At 43.0% G+C, this 16,662-nt stretch overlaps 1 protein-coding gene across 2 annotated transcripts; it reads right to left on the bottom strand.

Annotated features, from left to right (window-relative positions):
- Positions 1–7,924: 7,924 nt before the first annotated feature.
- Positions 7,925–16,434, bottom strand: LOC115041080 (retinoblastoma-like protein 2). Of its 2 annotated transcripts, none has more exons than XM_029498373.1 (15): positions 16,314–16,434; positions 15,455–15,643; positions 13,443–13,536; positions 12,972–13,069; positions 12,618–12,721; positions 12,347–12,484; positions 12,034–12,198; positions 11,389–11,455; positions 11,162–11,271; positions 10,896–11,072; positions 10,423–10,494; positions 10,231–10,291; positions 9,618–9,778; positions 9,357–9,518; positions 7,925–9,276 (listed from the first exon to the last, which is right to left on the bottom strand). In XM_029498373.1, exons 3-15 carry the CDS (start codon positions 13,508–13,510, stop codon positions 9,091–9,093), a joined length of 1,569 nt encoding a protein of 522 aa, XP_029354233.1. In that variant the 5' UTR covers positions 13,511–13,536; positions 15,455–15,643; positions 16,314–16,434; the 3' UTR covers positions 7,925–9,090. The 2 variants fall into 2 exon arrangements, with proteins under 2 accessions (XP_029354233.1, XP_029354234.1); XM_029498374.1 differs by having other exon boundaries at positions 11,162–11,268.
- Between the last annotated feature and the right edge of the window lie 228 nt (positions 16,435–16,662).

Genomic DNA, 16,662 nt, shown 5'->3' with positions numbered 1-16,662 from the left:
CTGCCGAGCAAACAGCTGTTCATGCTAACAGCGGCTACGTGGCACTAACAAAAGTCAGAAGTAACTCCCTTTAAAGAGATTTTGGCGAAATTAAAGGACGATCTCTGTGCTCCGAATCAAAGCATTTTTTTTTTTTTTTTGCAGAGACAGATGCCTGAACAACAGACATCAGTGTTGTGCTCTGTTGGATGTGAGGATGTTGACTAACTGAACACTGTGGGCAAGGTAACACTATCTGAGGGAACAAAGTTGGACAAGGTTGCTGGGATGTAAATGTATGAAGAACAAACGAGGACCAGAACAGAGTTGCTATAGTTACTCCCCGCTCTTTAACAGTGTGTATGTGGGCTCCCACACCGTGGACCAGATAGATAGATGGAAGAGAAATAGCTCTTATTGACATGAAGAGCTGGCATTCAATAAAAAATATGCTAAATCAAAAACAGCATCAGCCACAAATAACTCAGAAAAAAGCCCCAACATGAGCCAAACTGAAATCGGAGTGAATGCACGCCGGCAGGACACAGACTATAAACATTAATACACTAATTAAAAATACTGAGTGCAGTTTTAGTAAAAGCTGGAACTGATCACGAGCCGCCTCGGTGTGGAATACACACAGCAGGTACACGCACGGGCTGCGAAATGCTACAGTGAAGGGTTGGAATGATTTCCTGAAATGCTCTTTGTAACAGCAGAGCAGAATGATTCTGTTGAGTCGTGGAGGAGCCGGGATGGATCGTCCACGATGGAGATCAGTCTGCTCGCTGACCTCCTGCTCCTCTCTAACTCAAACGCCTCCGGACTCTGTCCGATGATGGCTGCTGGCTGGTGAATGAGTTTATTGATCCTGATGGCATCTCTGGCACAGATGCTGCCCCCGCCTTCCCCCCCACCGCCTGGAAGACGACGGTCCATATCGGGGGACTGGAAGGAGATACCCGGCATCTCCCTGCATACAATCTGAGCTGCTAGAGTTGTAGCAGCTCCCCCCCCACCACCCGCCCTCCGGGATGTCGTTAGTTTGAGAGCTGCCATTTCTTTATGCTGCTCCCCCCCTCCAGAGTTATCCACTTCTTTCTCCTACACCGCAACAGTTGAGCAGGTTGTGCTGTTAAATCTGAACAGAAATGGAGACAGGCCAATCCCAACCACGTTTCTAACCGCGACATCAAACGGTGAACTCCCCCAGCAGAACAAACCGGCGGGCCTGATAGTCAGAGATCACAAAACAGCAGATCCACTGATCCTCATATCGATGGAGGGCTGTGGAGAGAACCGGTCTCTCCTGTACCTTCAGGACTTGAGATGTTTCGGGGATAGATGGGGAAGATGCCTCCCACAGTCCCAGCATCCCTTCCTGCCTCAGACTCAGAATGAACACATCAGGTGATGCAAGACGCCCGAGAGTTGGATCTGTACGAGCTGACATTTCTAGATAAAAACACACAAACATGCAGTGTAACGTATCACTTAGTTTTCCCCTTTTGTTTTGGTTCAGATTATTAAGATTATATAAGAAAGAATCAAATAATCCGATCCTAATCCAGAAACGCTGATGTTAAGAGCCACCAAACCCTTAAAATGAAAGTATATCCATGCAGTGAGTTCATTATGGTTGTATTCTCAAAGGTTATCAAACCAACAACACCTGTAATAACCAATAGTGTCCTCCCATGTTGATAACAGCGTCACGTCTGAACCCACACTGGACAAAAAAGTGGCTAACATCACACGTTTGCTTTCACACCCTTTTTTTTTTTTTTTTCTTATCAAATTTGATATTTTACAGAGCCCAGTCATCCACCATCACAATAGGAAGAGCTGATTCTGCTGAAGGTCACCCCGACACCTGAGCTGAATGAATGACATTTAGAGTACAATTTCCTATTTTTCACCATTTTCTTTGAAAGGCATTACTCTACATGAACTCGCCATGCACACATTTGGGCCGCACGGCCATGTCGAGGAAAAGAAAAGAAAAAAAAAAAAAAAAAAAACTTGCTACAGCTTCGAAGTCTGTGCACTTGATCATGACGGAGAGTCCCAGAGTCCCCCTTTGATGAAGACATCAGACGGAGACGCATTACAAACCGGGATGATCCCTCAAATATTAACCTAGAATTTAAAGATGAATTTACTGAAAACTGAAGTACGTTACAATCGAAACGTTATCCACTTAATCTCATTCATACATTGTAATTTTTCAGTTGTGAATATCTGGAGCGGTGTAAATGTGTATGGTTTAAAAAAAAACTACATGTTTAGGAATTCATTTACTTCTATGATCTGAACATTCATAGCTGGCACTTTTGCTCCCGGTATTAGAAGATGGTATTTCTTCTAACCCTTTTGTAAAAGGACATATCTCTCTGTGCTCCCATCCAGGATAATCAAGTCATCCTTGTCCACATGCCTCCCTGTATCTCTCCTCCAGCGCCCTGACCTTTATCTTCAGCTAAATCTTATTTGCCTTCAGGACTTTATAGGGTTTTCCACTCATTCATAATCTATTTGCAGTGTCCTAAAGACTTTTCATTGCCATGACATTTGACAAAAAACTTAATGGTAAGATATTTCAGTCCCTGTATATTCATTTGCGGTCAAATTCGAGTGAATCCTTTTTGGAAGCAGTGGGCAGATAGATGGTGGGCAGCTTTGCTCCAGGGACCCCGCAATAGTTCAAGGAGATTACCTTTTTGAATGTGTGTTCCATTAAGCAGCTCCTCACATCACAGAAATCATCCGGAGCAAAAACAATAATGACGATGATTGTTGAATTGATGAGGATTCACAAATTTGACTTCTGCCTCCTCAGCCGGCTCATTTTGGGTTTCATCTCTTATTATAAGTCATTCTTATCATTCATACGATGCCTGAGCTGCAGCAGATCATGTGGCCTCAACAGCGTCCATGGAGTCAGTCTGGGTTCACACTAAGAGAGTGAAATGTTAACTGCTCACACCAAATGATCTGTGTGGTAGCTCTGGTGTTTTCGTTTTTTTCTTCTTTTTACTGCACTTTGTGTGACGTCGTTTGATAAATACAATCTGCTCATGCAGTTGCTTTGAATGTTTCATATACAGATTCAGAACCGCCATCAACACTTTTTAGACCTCAGTGGATGTTTGTCAGATGGCAGTCCCTGATTTAAACCGAGGTATAAACCTACATATGTCTATTCTCATTTGTGGTGGGAGTGGATTTTCTTTCATTTATCATTAATTACACTTATATTCTATCTATATTATAACCCTAAAATATGTGTAGCATGGGTACTATTTTTATATTTCAAGTAGAACTACTATCTCTGGTGTGGAGCAGCTGTAACAAACCGAGTTTCTGATCGATACTCTGAACTATCTAGAAACTCCAAAATCAGCATCGCTGATGACGATCACTCTCCTTTAATCGTATAAAGCCTGCACAGACATATGAAACTGATTTAACAAACTGACACTTCAGGTTCATGCGATTGTGTCTCATGTTGTTTTGGGTGTTTTTCCTATTTTTTGAAAACACGAAATAAAGAAGCCCTCTGAACAACAAAACAGATGTGATGCTGCGCCGCAGTGTGAATAATAGGACGCTGTCTGTAGCCTGCAGTTGTGGCAGTGGTGGTGGTGAAGGGTGGAGGGGGGTGGAGGAGAGAAGGAGGAGGAGGAGGAGGGGGGGGGAGGGAGGGCATGGTGGTTGGAATCAGTGACATTCTTCAAGGCCAGTGTAAGATTAAAGAGCGGGGCTGTCGTGCTTCTGATCATATATTCACAAAAGATACCCTGTGAAGAACACATCTTTAAAGAGAGGCTGGCTGAAAGTAAGACCACTACTTGTGAATATTTGTGGCAGCCCATTATACATGTCATATAAATGGTCCATTACTGAGTAAGGAGATTACACCCCAGAGAGTTTTTTTTAGTTGCCCTTCTCATTTTCTATTTGCCCTCTTTTTTTTGGCACAATCCTGTGAGCAGCTGCCTCCAGTGGCACAAAGTTTGTCCTCTATGATGTTTTGTGTGTGTGTGTGTGTGTGTGTGTGTGTGTGTGGAAAAGTCATGGATCCTGGGTTTGGATGAAGCTGGCAGGGAGCTATTTCTTTTCTTTTCTCCTTTCTTTATTTAGATTTTTATTTTTTTATTTTGATCGTATGGACTCATTCCAATGTTAGATCATTAGGACACTCTCAAAGATAAAAAAAAAAATAATAATAACTGAAGAAAGCAGCCCTGGGCATAATGTGCAACCAGGAGCATTTATGCACAGATGAAAAATGTCAATAGTACTTCCTTCCATAGCATTGCCCATTTCACTGGCACATAACAGTGGCCTGTGACTCATGAACATAAATTCAGCGCACACACAGTACAGTAAACCGAATAATGATTAATATAACTTTCATCTTGGGTTTGCTTCACTTGATGTGGCCTTGGGTCCTTTAATAGTCATGGCACAGTGGAAAAATTTAATAGCTTGCTATTCTGCATGTCCTTCAAATAAAATGTTTCCATAATGGATTCTCACTCGTAGATATATATGTATACATATACTGCACCATAAGCCTTGCCCCTTTTCGTATCTTGCACTGGAGAGTTAATCAAAAAAACTTCTCGATCACAGAATTAGAGCCCCTGCAAAGACACGGCGAATGGCTGAGCCGCTGAGGAGCATTAATACAATAATCAAGTGTTTCAGGTTGCTTTTAATTCAATTGTCTCTCTTAACATTTCCCGGCTACGTCAATCAACGTGTCTGCCTCGTCTTTAAAGCAACATTGGAGTTATCCATTCTGGTACCATTAAAACATCAATGTCTCATTTCGGCTAAATGGCAGAGGAAAGATAATTGGCATGTGTGGATGCATATTAATTAAATGATAATGAGACGATAAGGCCCCCTCTCTATCTTTAGGTGTGGAACCACTGATCAATTGGCAGTGAAATGGGCTAAAAATGTGCTTCTTTTATCCCACTACTGAAATTAAAAACCTATTTAGTACCACGTTTTCCAACAAAGTGCTTTTCATTTATCTTCTCCAGCACATTATTCAATCACACTTTCCATTTGTATAATGGTAATATTTTCATGTAATTTCCCGCTGCCTCTGAGATGGGTATTTTCGATATACTTTGTGAAATGGCTATTCCATTCCAGCTCCATTCACCGGCTGGTAATAAACTTACAACCTATATTTCAGATTAAATGTCTTCAGCAAATGGAGCCGGCCTCAGATGTCTCAGAGCAAACGTGGAAAGATCACTTCTGCTCCCTGGTGGCAGCAGAGAAAACTGCGTCAGCCTTTGCCGACGCTCCCTGGTGGCAAAGTTTGGAAAGTGCTGGAACATTTTTTTTTTTTTTTTTTTTTTTTTCCCATAACCCCTGGCAGCGTCTCACCATTTTACTTAATAAAAGCACTCACTGTCTCTGACTGTGCAAATGAACAGCAGTAACAGTCCTCTGATATGCAGAGCGTGCTATCTGGTTGGAGAGCTGCGAGGAGCTGCAACATAAGCTGACTATCTTTAAGGCTCGCTGCTTTAGCCTGCAGCACAATTGGAAGCGTTTGAAAGAGTGTGTTGTAACTATCAGCCCTGACCAGAGGTGTGTGAGCTCTTCGGAGGAGGAGGAGTGGAGAATTAGCATATACCGGCTGTGAAAGACAAATAAAGGTAATGCAAAGTGTGCCGCGGGAAGAGGAGGGGGGGAAGGGGGGGGGGGCTGCACAAAAATCTCAATGAGTGCTAAAAAAAAAAACATTAATGTGACTCAGGTACACAGGAGTGTTGAAATGTGTATATTTTTCTAGGATATCAACATGAGAGCGGGCTTTTGGTGTGTTTGTGTGTGTTTGTGGCCGCCCAGACGACACAGAGGTTGATGGACAGTAGTGCAGCGTCGCCTCCTCCGGCTGACAGGCCCTCCTTCACCCCAGACAGGCCAATCTGTACACACTGCGACACAGACACACACAGCCCATTTGTCATGTCAGATAGCCTCAGAGAGACGTAGCGGTCAAGTTATAGAGGTGATTGTATCAAAGTGACCCCGATGCGACGGTCATAAATTGCTTGCTTTATGGGGAGGTGCTACATCCTCATTTCATAGATGGATGTGAAAACAGAGCGAGAGGGCCGAATGACAAACAGGAAAACACTTTTCATGGAGATTGGGAGAAATAAGCGATTTTTTTTTTTGTTAAAAGGCAGAAAAAAAAGACAGTTTTTAGGTCATTTGCCACGTTTCTTACTTTGAGGAGAGTTGAGGTTGAAGTGTTGATGAGGCTCAGCTGGAGCTCTCCGTCGTCTCGTCCTTGTCTTTGTCCGTCGTTCCGTTGGTTTCGTCTACGGCGGCCTCTTCGGGGGATGCGGCTGTCTTCGGCCTTTCCTTTGGCTTTTCGGAGGGATCCATCACCGCGGTCCCCCGGCTCGTGTTGCAACCCATGACTCTGCAAAATCTTCAAGCGTGCAGCACGACGTCTAGCTGACGGGGGTCAGGAGGCGTGTGAAGTGTTAAAACGCTGCTCAAATCCTTAAAACTTGTGAGCGTTGTGTGCTCACTCACCTCTCTATGGCAACCTGAAGACCTCCCTGAGAGCCGGGACACCTGAGAGCATGTTGGTTTTCTGTTACAAGCCTTTGTCTTTTCGTTCGTTCTGCCTTTCTGTAATTATTCACTAAGCGACGCTGGTTTGGAATTAACTCGGTGCCAAAACACGGTAACTGATAAACACTGAAGGGGATTGTGTGTCAATATCATGGCCGTCATGGTTACCCACTCTCCAGAATGGATGTGCTGTTTTCCTTCACCTCCAGGAATTTATTCACTGCCAGTCAGCTTGAGTCAGCACATTTTTATTCACACACACACAGACAGGAACTGCAGAAACAAAAGCTCCATGTTTTTGGTTTGCCAGAAACACAACTGACAGAAAGACAGAAAAATGTAAAAGTCCCCTGACGACTAAAGTCAGTACTGCAGGCGTTTGAACAAATTCAGTATTTTTCATATTCGGTTCGCAGCCGACGAGAAAACAGAATAATGTCGACTACATTTTCATTTTCTCCAGATTGAATGTGAGCTTCTTCTCTTGAACATCTGTGAGATGTTTTCACTCGTGGTGAATTCAGCTCATTGTACATGATACACCTGCCTGTTCGAGGTCTGACAGCAGATATCAGAGCAAAAACCAACAGTCAGCAGAGCTGACACAGATTTTTGAAAGGATATTAAAAATATATCGAGCATGTGAGGTTCTAAAAAGTCTCAAAAGTTTATAGTTATTATTATCAACAGTGTTTGATAACAAATACAAGACAGTGGTCTGAATTTTTTTCCAGTACGACACTCAGACCGTCTTGCATTTCCCCAACTTACTGAACAGGAGAAACTTATTTTCATACTAGTGAAATAACAAAAAAGACAAAAGGCATCCTGAACACAATTTTTTTCCACCATTCCTTTTCCTTAAATTTGGGTTGCAGAACTTCTGAAAACAATCTTGCACCAGTTTCTGTCTTCCACTTTGTGTTCATGCTCTTTTAAGTTTGCTCTACAGGACTCTTTTTTCCAGTGGCAGCTTTCGGCTCCCTCCAAAGGCTTTCAGTCAGGTCTCATTAGTGGCCAGTTAAAACACTCCTTTCTCCTGCTGCAGCTTTGGGCCGTTGTGCTGCTCAGAGACCCGGGACCTTTTCTTTTAGACCTAGTTTTCTGACACTGGGTGACACATTTCGCTCTAAAATGTCTCGGCAATCTCCTGATTTCATCATCTGCCTCAGAGCCTGAGAGAACCCGTACTGTGCTTTACTATAAAGGAAGGATGTTCTTTTCCTTACGGGATTCATTTTGTCTCGCTCCCTCTTTTTTTTTTTGCCCCCTCTAATCCGCATCAACCTTCACAGACTTTCCTTCTCAGCACTAATATCCTTTTTTGTGCAGCCAAACTATCATTTATTGATAAATTCATACAATGTGTGATGTCACATTACATTTTTATTAAATTTAGAGAAATGTAGTAGAAATAAAAACAGTAATGCACAACTCTGCCTTAAAAAATCTTAATTAGAGCTGTCAAATGATTAGAGACATTTAATCACAGTTAATGGAATGAGTTTATATAGTTAATTGCAAATTTATTTATTTGTTTTCTGTTCAAATTTGACCAAAACCAACTAAAGGTTTTTAAATGAAAAACAATAACTGCAAATGAGCCATCTGAGAAAGTTTTAAAATGAAGCTTCCGGTTCAACAGGCCTCTTTTATCACTCACCAAATGAGCAGGTCTATACTTTGAATTTAAAGTAAAATATCAACCTGAATCATGGCTCCTGCACAGGGTCAAATAGAACCTGCGTTAACAGAGCTGTTTTTAAAAACACGGCATTAAAAAGCAGTTGCATTGTTACTGCGTTACCGTGGACAGCCTTGATTTTTACGCTTAAATGAAAAGTCGTATATCACTCATTCAGCTTATCCTTCATTACTTTTAAATACACAAATTCTTAAAATACATTTAAGAAAGCATCAGTTCAGAAGAAAAATTTGAGCTATTAAGAGCAGACAAGCTCAACCAAACTAATATCAGAGGTTTCTCTCAGTCGACTCGTTAAATTCACACCGTGCACGTCCAGCACGGAGCTGAGCTGCACGCCAACAACCTTCTTCTTCGTCTCAGTGAGGATTTCCCTGATCCCGCTGTGAGGGGGGATTCAGCCTGGATTCAACTTGGATGTGTAGACCTTTGTATCTTTGCATATGAGGTTGACACAGAGTGTTAAAAAAAAAAAACAAACAACAACAACAAAAGCATCAAAGCAGCAAATAAGGAGATTGGATTAAAAGTTTGCTTTGCTGTGGAGTTTCTTGAGTTGGCTTGGCCTCTCTGAGCTGTCTGAGAGAAGTCCACCTCGTCTCGTATCTTGTGTCAGCATTCCAGTCTTTCCTCTAGTGTTCCCTCATGGCTTTCAGCTCTGACTTTGCCTTCTGGATTTGACCTTTGACCTCCCTGTTGAATGACAAACTTGCTCCTCCACCTCCTGACTTTGCTGTTACAATGTCAGAAACAGGAGCGGAGGGAGCTTTCCTTCTCCTGTCGCTCTAGTGCAGCAGAGAAGGCCCGTCTCGGGTTCCTCTTGCGGCACGATCATGCATCACATTCCTCAGTAGCCTCTGTAAGACCGACTGGTCCGAGCAAAACCTTTTCGCCGACGGACCGTCGTCCAGCGGCACCACGTAGCCTCGCTGGGCGTGAGTTTGGATCATGTTGTTGATCTGACGCAGACGCTGCAAAAACAGGAAGGAAATATTAAGTCTGGAATGTACACAGTTTAAGGGACATTACTTCGAGCTGTCTTCACACAGACCTCTCGAGGAGTTGAGTTGAATACGTAGCTGAGGCCGGGTGAACCAGGCGGGGGGCTCTCAGGTTCGTACGTTGAAACGAAGACGGAGAGGTTGCTTAGCACCCGGTGCCTGCGGGGGGGTGCTTTCCTTTGCCGGGGGTATGGAGACAGAGGAGGAGTACCCTGCATAAAAGTTACACCGTGTGTTACGAAATCCAGTTTTTTATCACCTCCAATTTTGTGTCATCGGCAGAATTCAGACGCCGAAAACGGTTCACTTACTTCAAACGTCGGGGAAAACAACATGGCAAAAGACTCCATGTCTTTGGTGTAGACCTGGTTGTAAAAGAGGATAAGGTTGCCCTTCTGCTCCTGATGGGGTTCTGGATAATGTTCCGATGGCGTGTTCGGAGTTGGGAGGCCATTGGTGAGATTTCTGCTATCTGTAATCAGCCATATTTTCAATAAAACAGCAATATGTGTGTGCCTCATTTTTTATGCAATGAGGAATTGCTAATATTGTTAATGTAATGGGGGGGGGGGGGTCAATCATAAGGTCAACCATTTGTATTTCCTTCGAAAAATTAAACTTTAATTCATCAACTTGTTTTCACAGAGCTGCGAAAGATGTTTTAATTTGGACTAACGGGGCACATCTTCATCTACAAACCAATTTAATTAGCATCGTTTATGCTCTATTGACAATCAGTGACTGAGAACAAACAAACAAACAGATTGTATTTAGAAATGATTTCATTCATTGACTATTTTAGCGATATTGTGAGATGAGTTTTTCTTTGTAATTCACTTTGCACCGTAGCATGAAGTGTTTTATTGTTTAATGTCTCGGGGTAATCAGAGGATGAGCTTCTGTTCTCACTAAACAGCTTCTTACTGTCGTTTACAGTTGGAGGATTTTCGAGGCTTCGCTCTGAAATCAGCACAGTTTTACAAACCTGCAGGCAGAAACAGTCGGTCATAAATATTAAACCGATGTGACCACATGACCCACAGCACAGCTTCAAATAAACTTCAGAATCAGCTTTTAAAGTCTTCTTTAACGATGAGAGCAGAAAAAAGCACTTACACTTCTGCTGGTGTTTGGCTGAGACTTGTAGTTTTCCATTATTAGCTTAAAGGGAATCTCCATCCTGGTGATCTGCGAATTCCACAAGAACAAGTGAATCTGATTGGTGTTGCTACCTTTTCTGATGCTGCAGATATCTGCCGGCTTAACGTCATGTAGTCACAATTTAAACACCAAACCTGCACAGATTAATGAAATACTGACACGGGTGACATTTATCAAATCGGGAGAGCTAACTATGTTGCCACACAATAAGGTTGTGGGTTTGGTTCCCGGCCTGGGGCCTTTCTGTGTGGAGTCGCCATGTTTCCTCCCAACGTCCAAAGACATCATGTGTGGGTTAACTGCTGACTCTTAAATTGTCCGTATGTCTGAGTGTGAGTGTGAGGGCTTGTTGGTCTCTGTCTCTGTGATGGACTGGAGACCGGTCCAGGGTGACCCCGCCCCATGCAAGCCAATATACCAACGCTCACCTTAGCTATCATGTAGATGGCACACATGAGCAGCTGGTCCAGGTGACGGTCTATCATGAGGTGGGTGTGGTTGATCAGAGAGTGTTCGAAGCAGGTCCAGATCTTCAACCGCAGCTCGTCGGAGATCTCCAGCAGGGAGCACAGACTCCTCAGACGTCTCCCCATCAGGCCGTAGACCTGAGCCGAAAACAAATCACACGAGAGTAAATAAAAACGAGACCTCATGTGGAGCCGCTGAACGGAAAATCTCTCTACTCTGAACGGACTTTGCGAACAAACAGATGGAGGGAGTTTCTTCCCTGAGGCCTGTTTACAGCTGATGTAGAGCCGTGTTGGTCAACGCTGGCAGAAAGGTCAGCTTCCGAACTGGCATCTGCTGGCCCAAAACAAAACTGATCAGCCAAAAAAGTAAAAAAAATAAAATAAATAATCTAACCAGTTTGGAATGAATGAGTTTAAGAAATACAGAAATGGATCCAACTTGAGTTTATACCTGCTGGGAGGTTCGACTCAGGCTGAAAGTCATTCCTCGGCTGGTCCAGCCATGCAGGAGGCATCACCTGCAGGTGACACGAAATTAAAACCAGGATGCCACTGTGGTGTCCCTCTAACGCACCATGAACCCCAACACACGTCCCTCTGCACACTGGCCACATGTGTCAGCCGACTCGAATTCAATCACACGAGCTCATTTTCCTCCACAGAATGTAATCTGGCATTGAAACAGGCCAATCTCAGTCTGAGAACCACAAAGGAGAACAGTCTGGACTCCTTTGTGGTTCCACAAACGGTGGAGTGAGCTACCAAACACTCTCAGAGCAGTCTGTCTTGTCTCCGGAGACCACTTCCTCTCCAAACACTTCTAAAGCCACACAAGCTCTCAAACACTCTATCTGCTTTCACTACGGTCTCCTCCTGCACTGAAGCTTTGGTGTCCTTTGGTTCAGTGAAAATCTGCCAAGTGTGAATGTAAGGATATGTTGATGTGCAGATAATGATTCAAAGTAAAACCGCTCCAAGTAGAGAAAATAAAATTTGATTTCTAATTCAATATTACTCTGAATGTCATCTTTAGAGAACCTTCAGAATAAAAACTAAAATAAACCCCCAGAGCCGGTACAGAGTTGTTCTTGACAACCTGATGGCAGGAAGGCAGATGGCCCTCATTGGCTCTGATTTCCTCCCACAGCGGTGAGCTGTTGGTCCAGGCCAAGCTCTCCACAACTTTCTCTTCCACGAGGCGGAGGTGTTTGAAAGCAGCGTCAGGAAGTCTCGTTTCAGAAAGCAGCACCCGCTCGATCACCTGAAACAGAAAGAGGAGCAGCTAACAGGGATAGAGCTGTCATTATTTTTTCTTTTTTTAAATCATAGACCAGAAGCTTGCCCAAAAAAAAAAAACAGGGATACACCAACTGCATCGAAACAGTACACGTTAAAGCCCTTAAACGAACCCTCCAGAAGTGGTACGGCGCCGTCTCCAAGATCTGGAGGAGCAGAGGGAAGTCACACTGCAGGCTGCTCGAACATATGCTGATCTCCAGACAACAGGCCACCAGAGAGCGCTGCATCAGCTCCTCCTCCAAGATGCCCTGCAACGAAACACAAACGTAACGCAACATTCAGAGAGTCTTCATACAATGGGAGCAAAAAAAAAAAAAACAAAACAATTTCAGCACAATGTCAGCACTTTGAGGTGAGTCCACAGGAGGGCAGCACACTCACTGAGACGTGACCGAAGCCCGACCTCTTCCTCTCTTGGCTGACCAGATCCTCCAGGATCCAGTAATACCAGTCCTTGGCCTTGATGCAACACTGCGCTACCGTCGCTGCAAACAAAACCACGTGAACTAAAAGTGTCAGCAACAGCAGCTCCATTTCAGAGTTTGATACCTGCCGTCTGACCACGAGGGGACGTCAGGTCAGGTAGATGAGGACTCTAAAAAACTAATTGCTGACTGAATCTTTTGGTCTGTTCTCTGCCTAATGACTGTAATGTGCTGTCATTACACACCATGAAAATGAACGCCACATCTAAGTGGCCTTGGTGTCGTTAAACAGCCGGACGTGGCAGCGTACCTTTGGTGGTTTTATCTTCCCAGAAGTGTTGCACAAACATCTGAAGCATGCGTTTCAGCCTTCCCTTCACAGCTTCGGTTGGATCTTTGGAGCAGGTCCTGAATCAGATTAAAAATAACACACCGGAGTTGTTGGTTTTGAAAATTAGAGAGTAAACAAAAGGACTCACACTGCAACTCTAACCAAACACCAAAACATTTACTCAGAGTGAAACAAACCTTTGTCTCTGTAACTTTATCAATAACTGCTTCAAGTAAAACTTTTTATAGGATATGGTTAAATGAAAAAACCAAGTGTGCATGTAAGCGTTAGGTGGAGTGGTATTGCAATAAAACTATAATGCGGCGCTGATAAAAATACATCAGCGCTGATGCTGTTTATTGTGACAGTTATGGCGTGCTGAATTATAACGCAACCTGCACAGATAACAAACACAATACGGCCTCAGAGAGAGTGTGGCGGTACACTAACCTAAACATGGCCATCAGGCGGTCACTGGGGCCGACCTCTTGCAGGTTGCCCTGGGGGTCTGTTGCCATGGTGACCTTTGAATCAGGAACGGCACCTGCATAAGAAACGCCAAGAGGCAACACAAAAACGGGGCAGTCCAGTAAAATCAGCGGTCAACAGCCATTAAACTGCTGAATAAATCCATAAAACAGAGAAATAAATAGAGAGGTGGTAAAAAGGTGTCAGGCTTTCAGGACGGCTGTATTTTTTTTTTTTTTTAGTTGGTATTTGACATTGAAAATGAATGTGAAGCTACAGCAGAGAGAACTTCATAAACCCAGGTGGTGGTTTTATGACGTAGTTAATAGAAAGTAATAGGAACACGTTGTGCACGATTCCTGAGAGCCTCAACTTCTGTATCTGACTTCTTTTTTTAATGCATACTTTTAATAAACAGATGCAGCAAAATAAAACTATAAAAGCTTGAAGACAAATTAATAAAAGCCAATAAAAATAAACACCAAGGACAATACGTATGAAAACTAAAGGATGGAATTTAAAGACTAAGGCTGAAGAATAATCCAAATGAAAAGACAGATTGAGTTTGGCTTAATATCATTGTACACACTAAATAACTAAAAATTGTATCAAAGTAAAGTCACTGTTGGCTGCTATTAAATTCAGAAAACATGAACAGACAGCACAGAAATCTATTAGGTTCACTGTTTCTTGTTAGAAAATGGCAGCTGGTGGCTGAAGGTGTCATGCTGAGTGTGAAACTATTTTCAATGCCAGATAAAATTTTATTTCTGTTAAAAAAAAAAACAAAAAACTAAACACAACAAAACCAACAAGGATAATTGAACAAAGACTGAGCTGACAATTTTTAAAGGACACGATTGTTGATTGTGGTCCTTTTGAAATGTTTTAATCGGCTGTGTGATGTGAAGAAATCACATGCATGTGATCTGACCACATCAGGAGGTTATGTCTCATCTCAACGATGATGCAACCGCATTTCACCTTTTTTGGTTCTTTCCCTTCAGCAGCAGCTTTTAATGAACCTCGTGCTCGTCTCCACCAGAAAAGGAATCCTGTTCTACATCAAACGTTTCGATTTGTGCTCTCCGACCTGAATGGAAACTTTATTCGTCTAATGATTCCCAGATGTGCCGTTTATCATTCTGGGTTACAGACAGTCGAGTGCTGATGGGTCTGTGAGAGAGAGAGAGAAAACTAAAAACACAAACCGACAGAGGAAGTAGATGGAGGCCGCGTACAGCATGTGGAAAAGGCCTCACCACCTGGGCTTTCTTTTTTTTCCTTTGAACATATTTCATGAGATTTCACCTCATACTTGCAAGCTCATCACGGATTTTTAAAGTTAGTCAGTTATTTAAGTCCAAAACATTCTTGCTCTCTCTTGTAAGTGACTAATCTGACTTCCTTTCTGTAAAATGTGCCTGGTCCGCCCACACAGGACGGATTTCTAACCAACAGCTCACTTTGGGAATTTGCATTCTTGTGGCTTCAGAGCTGAAACTGTTTCACCGAGTCCACAGCTGCAACATCTCATGAAAAAATTATTATTTTTCTAATGATCCTGGATAATAGTTTGATCAATAAAATATCTATGTCTGATCTATAGAGACACCAAGCAGCTGGTGTTATTTTTAACTCAGACTATTAATCTATTTTTTTTTTTTCCTACGTTGATGGACTAATAATTGAATGAAATGTTTTAATGTTTTTGTGAGACCGAGGTTCAATCCTGCATTATTCATTTATCTGGAAGCATTTCCAAGATAAGGGCCTTTTAATCACGAGTATTTACTGGCATTATTTATTCATTATTATTTATTGATCAGAACTGCATCTCATTTATGAGTAGCATTTTATTGTTTGAATCATTTTGGATTCGGGTGAGGTCGAAGGTTCTTCCCCTGGTGGTTTATTTCCAGGTTTTAACAGAACAGGATTCCCCAACATGAGAGACCAACACCAGCACATGTAAAACATGCTGTTTCACTCACTTTCAACAGATTTATCTCACGGGGTGACCGGTGTACGATCTGTCTGCAGTCTGCTCCACGTAGAGGAGATCACTGTCCTTCTTTGCTCCTCATCTTCAAACAGCTGCAGGTTTACACATGTATTTATTCAATCCAGCACATTTCCACAGCCGGGGGTGTGACACCGGACATTCAACTGTGGCTAGAGACCTACAGCAGAGAGAGAGAAAGACAGAGAAAGAGGAACTTGGAAATATCAGTCTGAAGCAGCTCCTCAAACACGTTGCTCATACCGAAGCCTGTTTCACCGCCGGGTTCTGCCCGTGGACTGCTCGGTCAGATATTGTTCATCCTCCTCATTACAGAGGAGTGTCAGGAAGCATATGAGTGGTGTTGAAAAGTGATAAACTGGACAACAACAGGAAATCTCGCCTCCATCTTTATGATCCCAATCTGAGCCACTCCATCTCTCCCTCTTTTATTTTGTCAGCGCATCACTGTGTTTGTTTGGTGTCTTTGTTGAGCTGAAAACTTTGCAGCTAATCGCACATCAGTATGTCTGGTAAATAATACAGCCTCTGTGGCCAATTTATTTTGGTTACACCCATTTCCTGTTTCCCCTGAGATCGGCCTTCGCTGACAGACATTGCATCAAAACCAGATAGTGTTTCACTTTCATGTGCGTACTAAAGAAGTGGCAAAGTGACTAAGTTTTTCATAATCAATAGAACAGCATTATCCAGAGCGCCGAGGCCTGGCTGTGGTGAAGCAGCATGTCCTGCAGCTTATACAGAAGTGGATGACATCAGTGTCATGTTATGAGTCAAGCTGAGCTGACACCTCAAAGCAGTTTGTCGAAATTCATAAACAGGTCACTTACCAGGCTTTAGTGAGGATTCAGGAGCCTGACTGAGCGTCTGCTGGGCACCGACCCCTGAACCCTGTGTGATGTCTGGTTGGGAGCAGTGGAGAAGTGCAGCATGCATCAGCGCAGACAACCTGCAGAGGAAGTTCAGCCCATTGGCCACACTCAGCAGACAAGCCCCGACTTGTCATCAGTGATGGTTGATCTGCTCGGAGCAGCAGCGGCGGAAGATTGGACATCAGCGCCATCCAGAGGAGAAAGAAGAGACCTGCAATCAGAAAATTATTATTATTATTATTATTCTTAACCCTTCGTTTGAACTTTATCAAGTCACTTTAATTTTTAAGCACACATTTGCTAACCT

Source organism: Echeneis naucrates, chromosome 3, assembly GCF_900963305.1.
Source record: "Echeneis naucrates chromosome 3, fEcheNa1.1, whole genome shotgun sequence".
Classification (NCBI taxonomy): domain Eukaryota; kingdom Metazoa; phylum Chordata; class Actinopteri; order Carangiformes; family Echeneidae; genus Echeneis; species Echeneis naucrates.
The sequence above is the reverse complement of the archived record's forward strand: the minus strand, read 5'-3'. Positions and strand labels throughout refer to the sequence as shown.

What these genes read in the sequence shown, in the direction of transcription:
- LOC115041080 (XM_029498373.1), bottom strand. Translation starts at nt 13,510, where the DNA reads ATGGCAACAGACCCCCAGGGCAACCTGCAAGAGGTCGGCCCCAGTGAC. An exon ending in ATCTGCCTTCCTGCCATCAG is followed by an intron (nt 11,456 to 12,033) that starts GTTGTCAAGAAC and finishes TGTCACCTGCAG; the next exon opens with GTGATGCCTCCTGCATGGCT. An exon ending in TCCTCCAACTGTAAACGACA is followed by an intron (nt 9,779 to 10,230) that starts GTAAGAAGCTGT and finishes GGCTGATTACAG; the next exon opens with ATAGCAGAAATCTCACCAAT.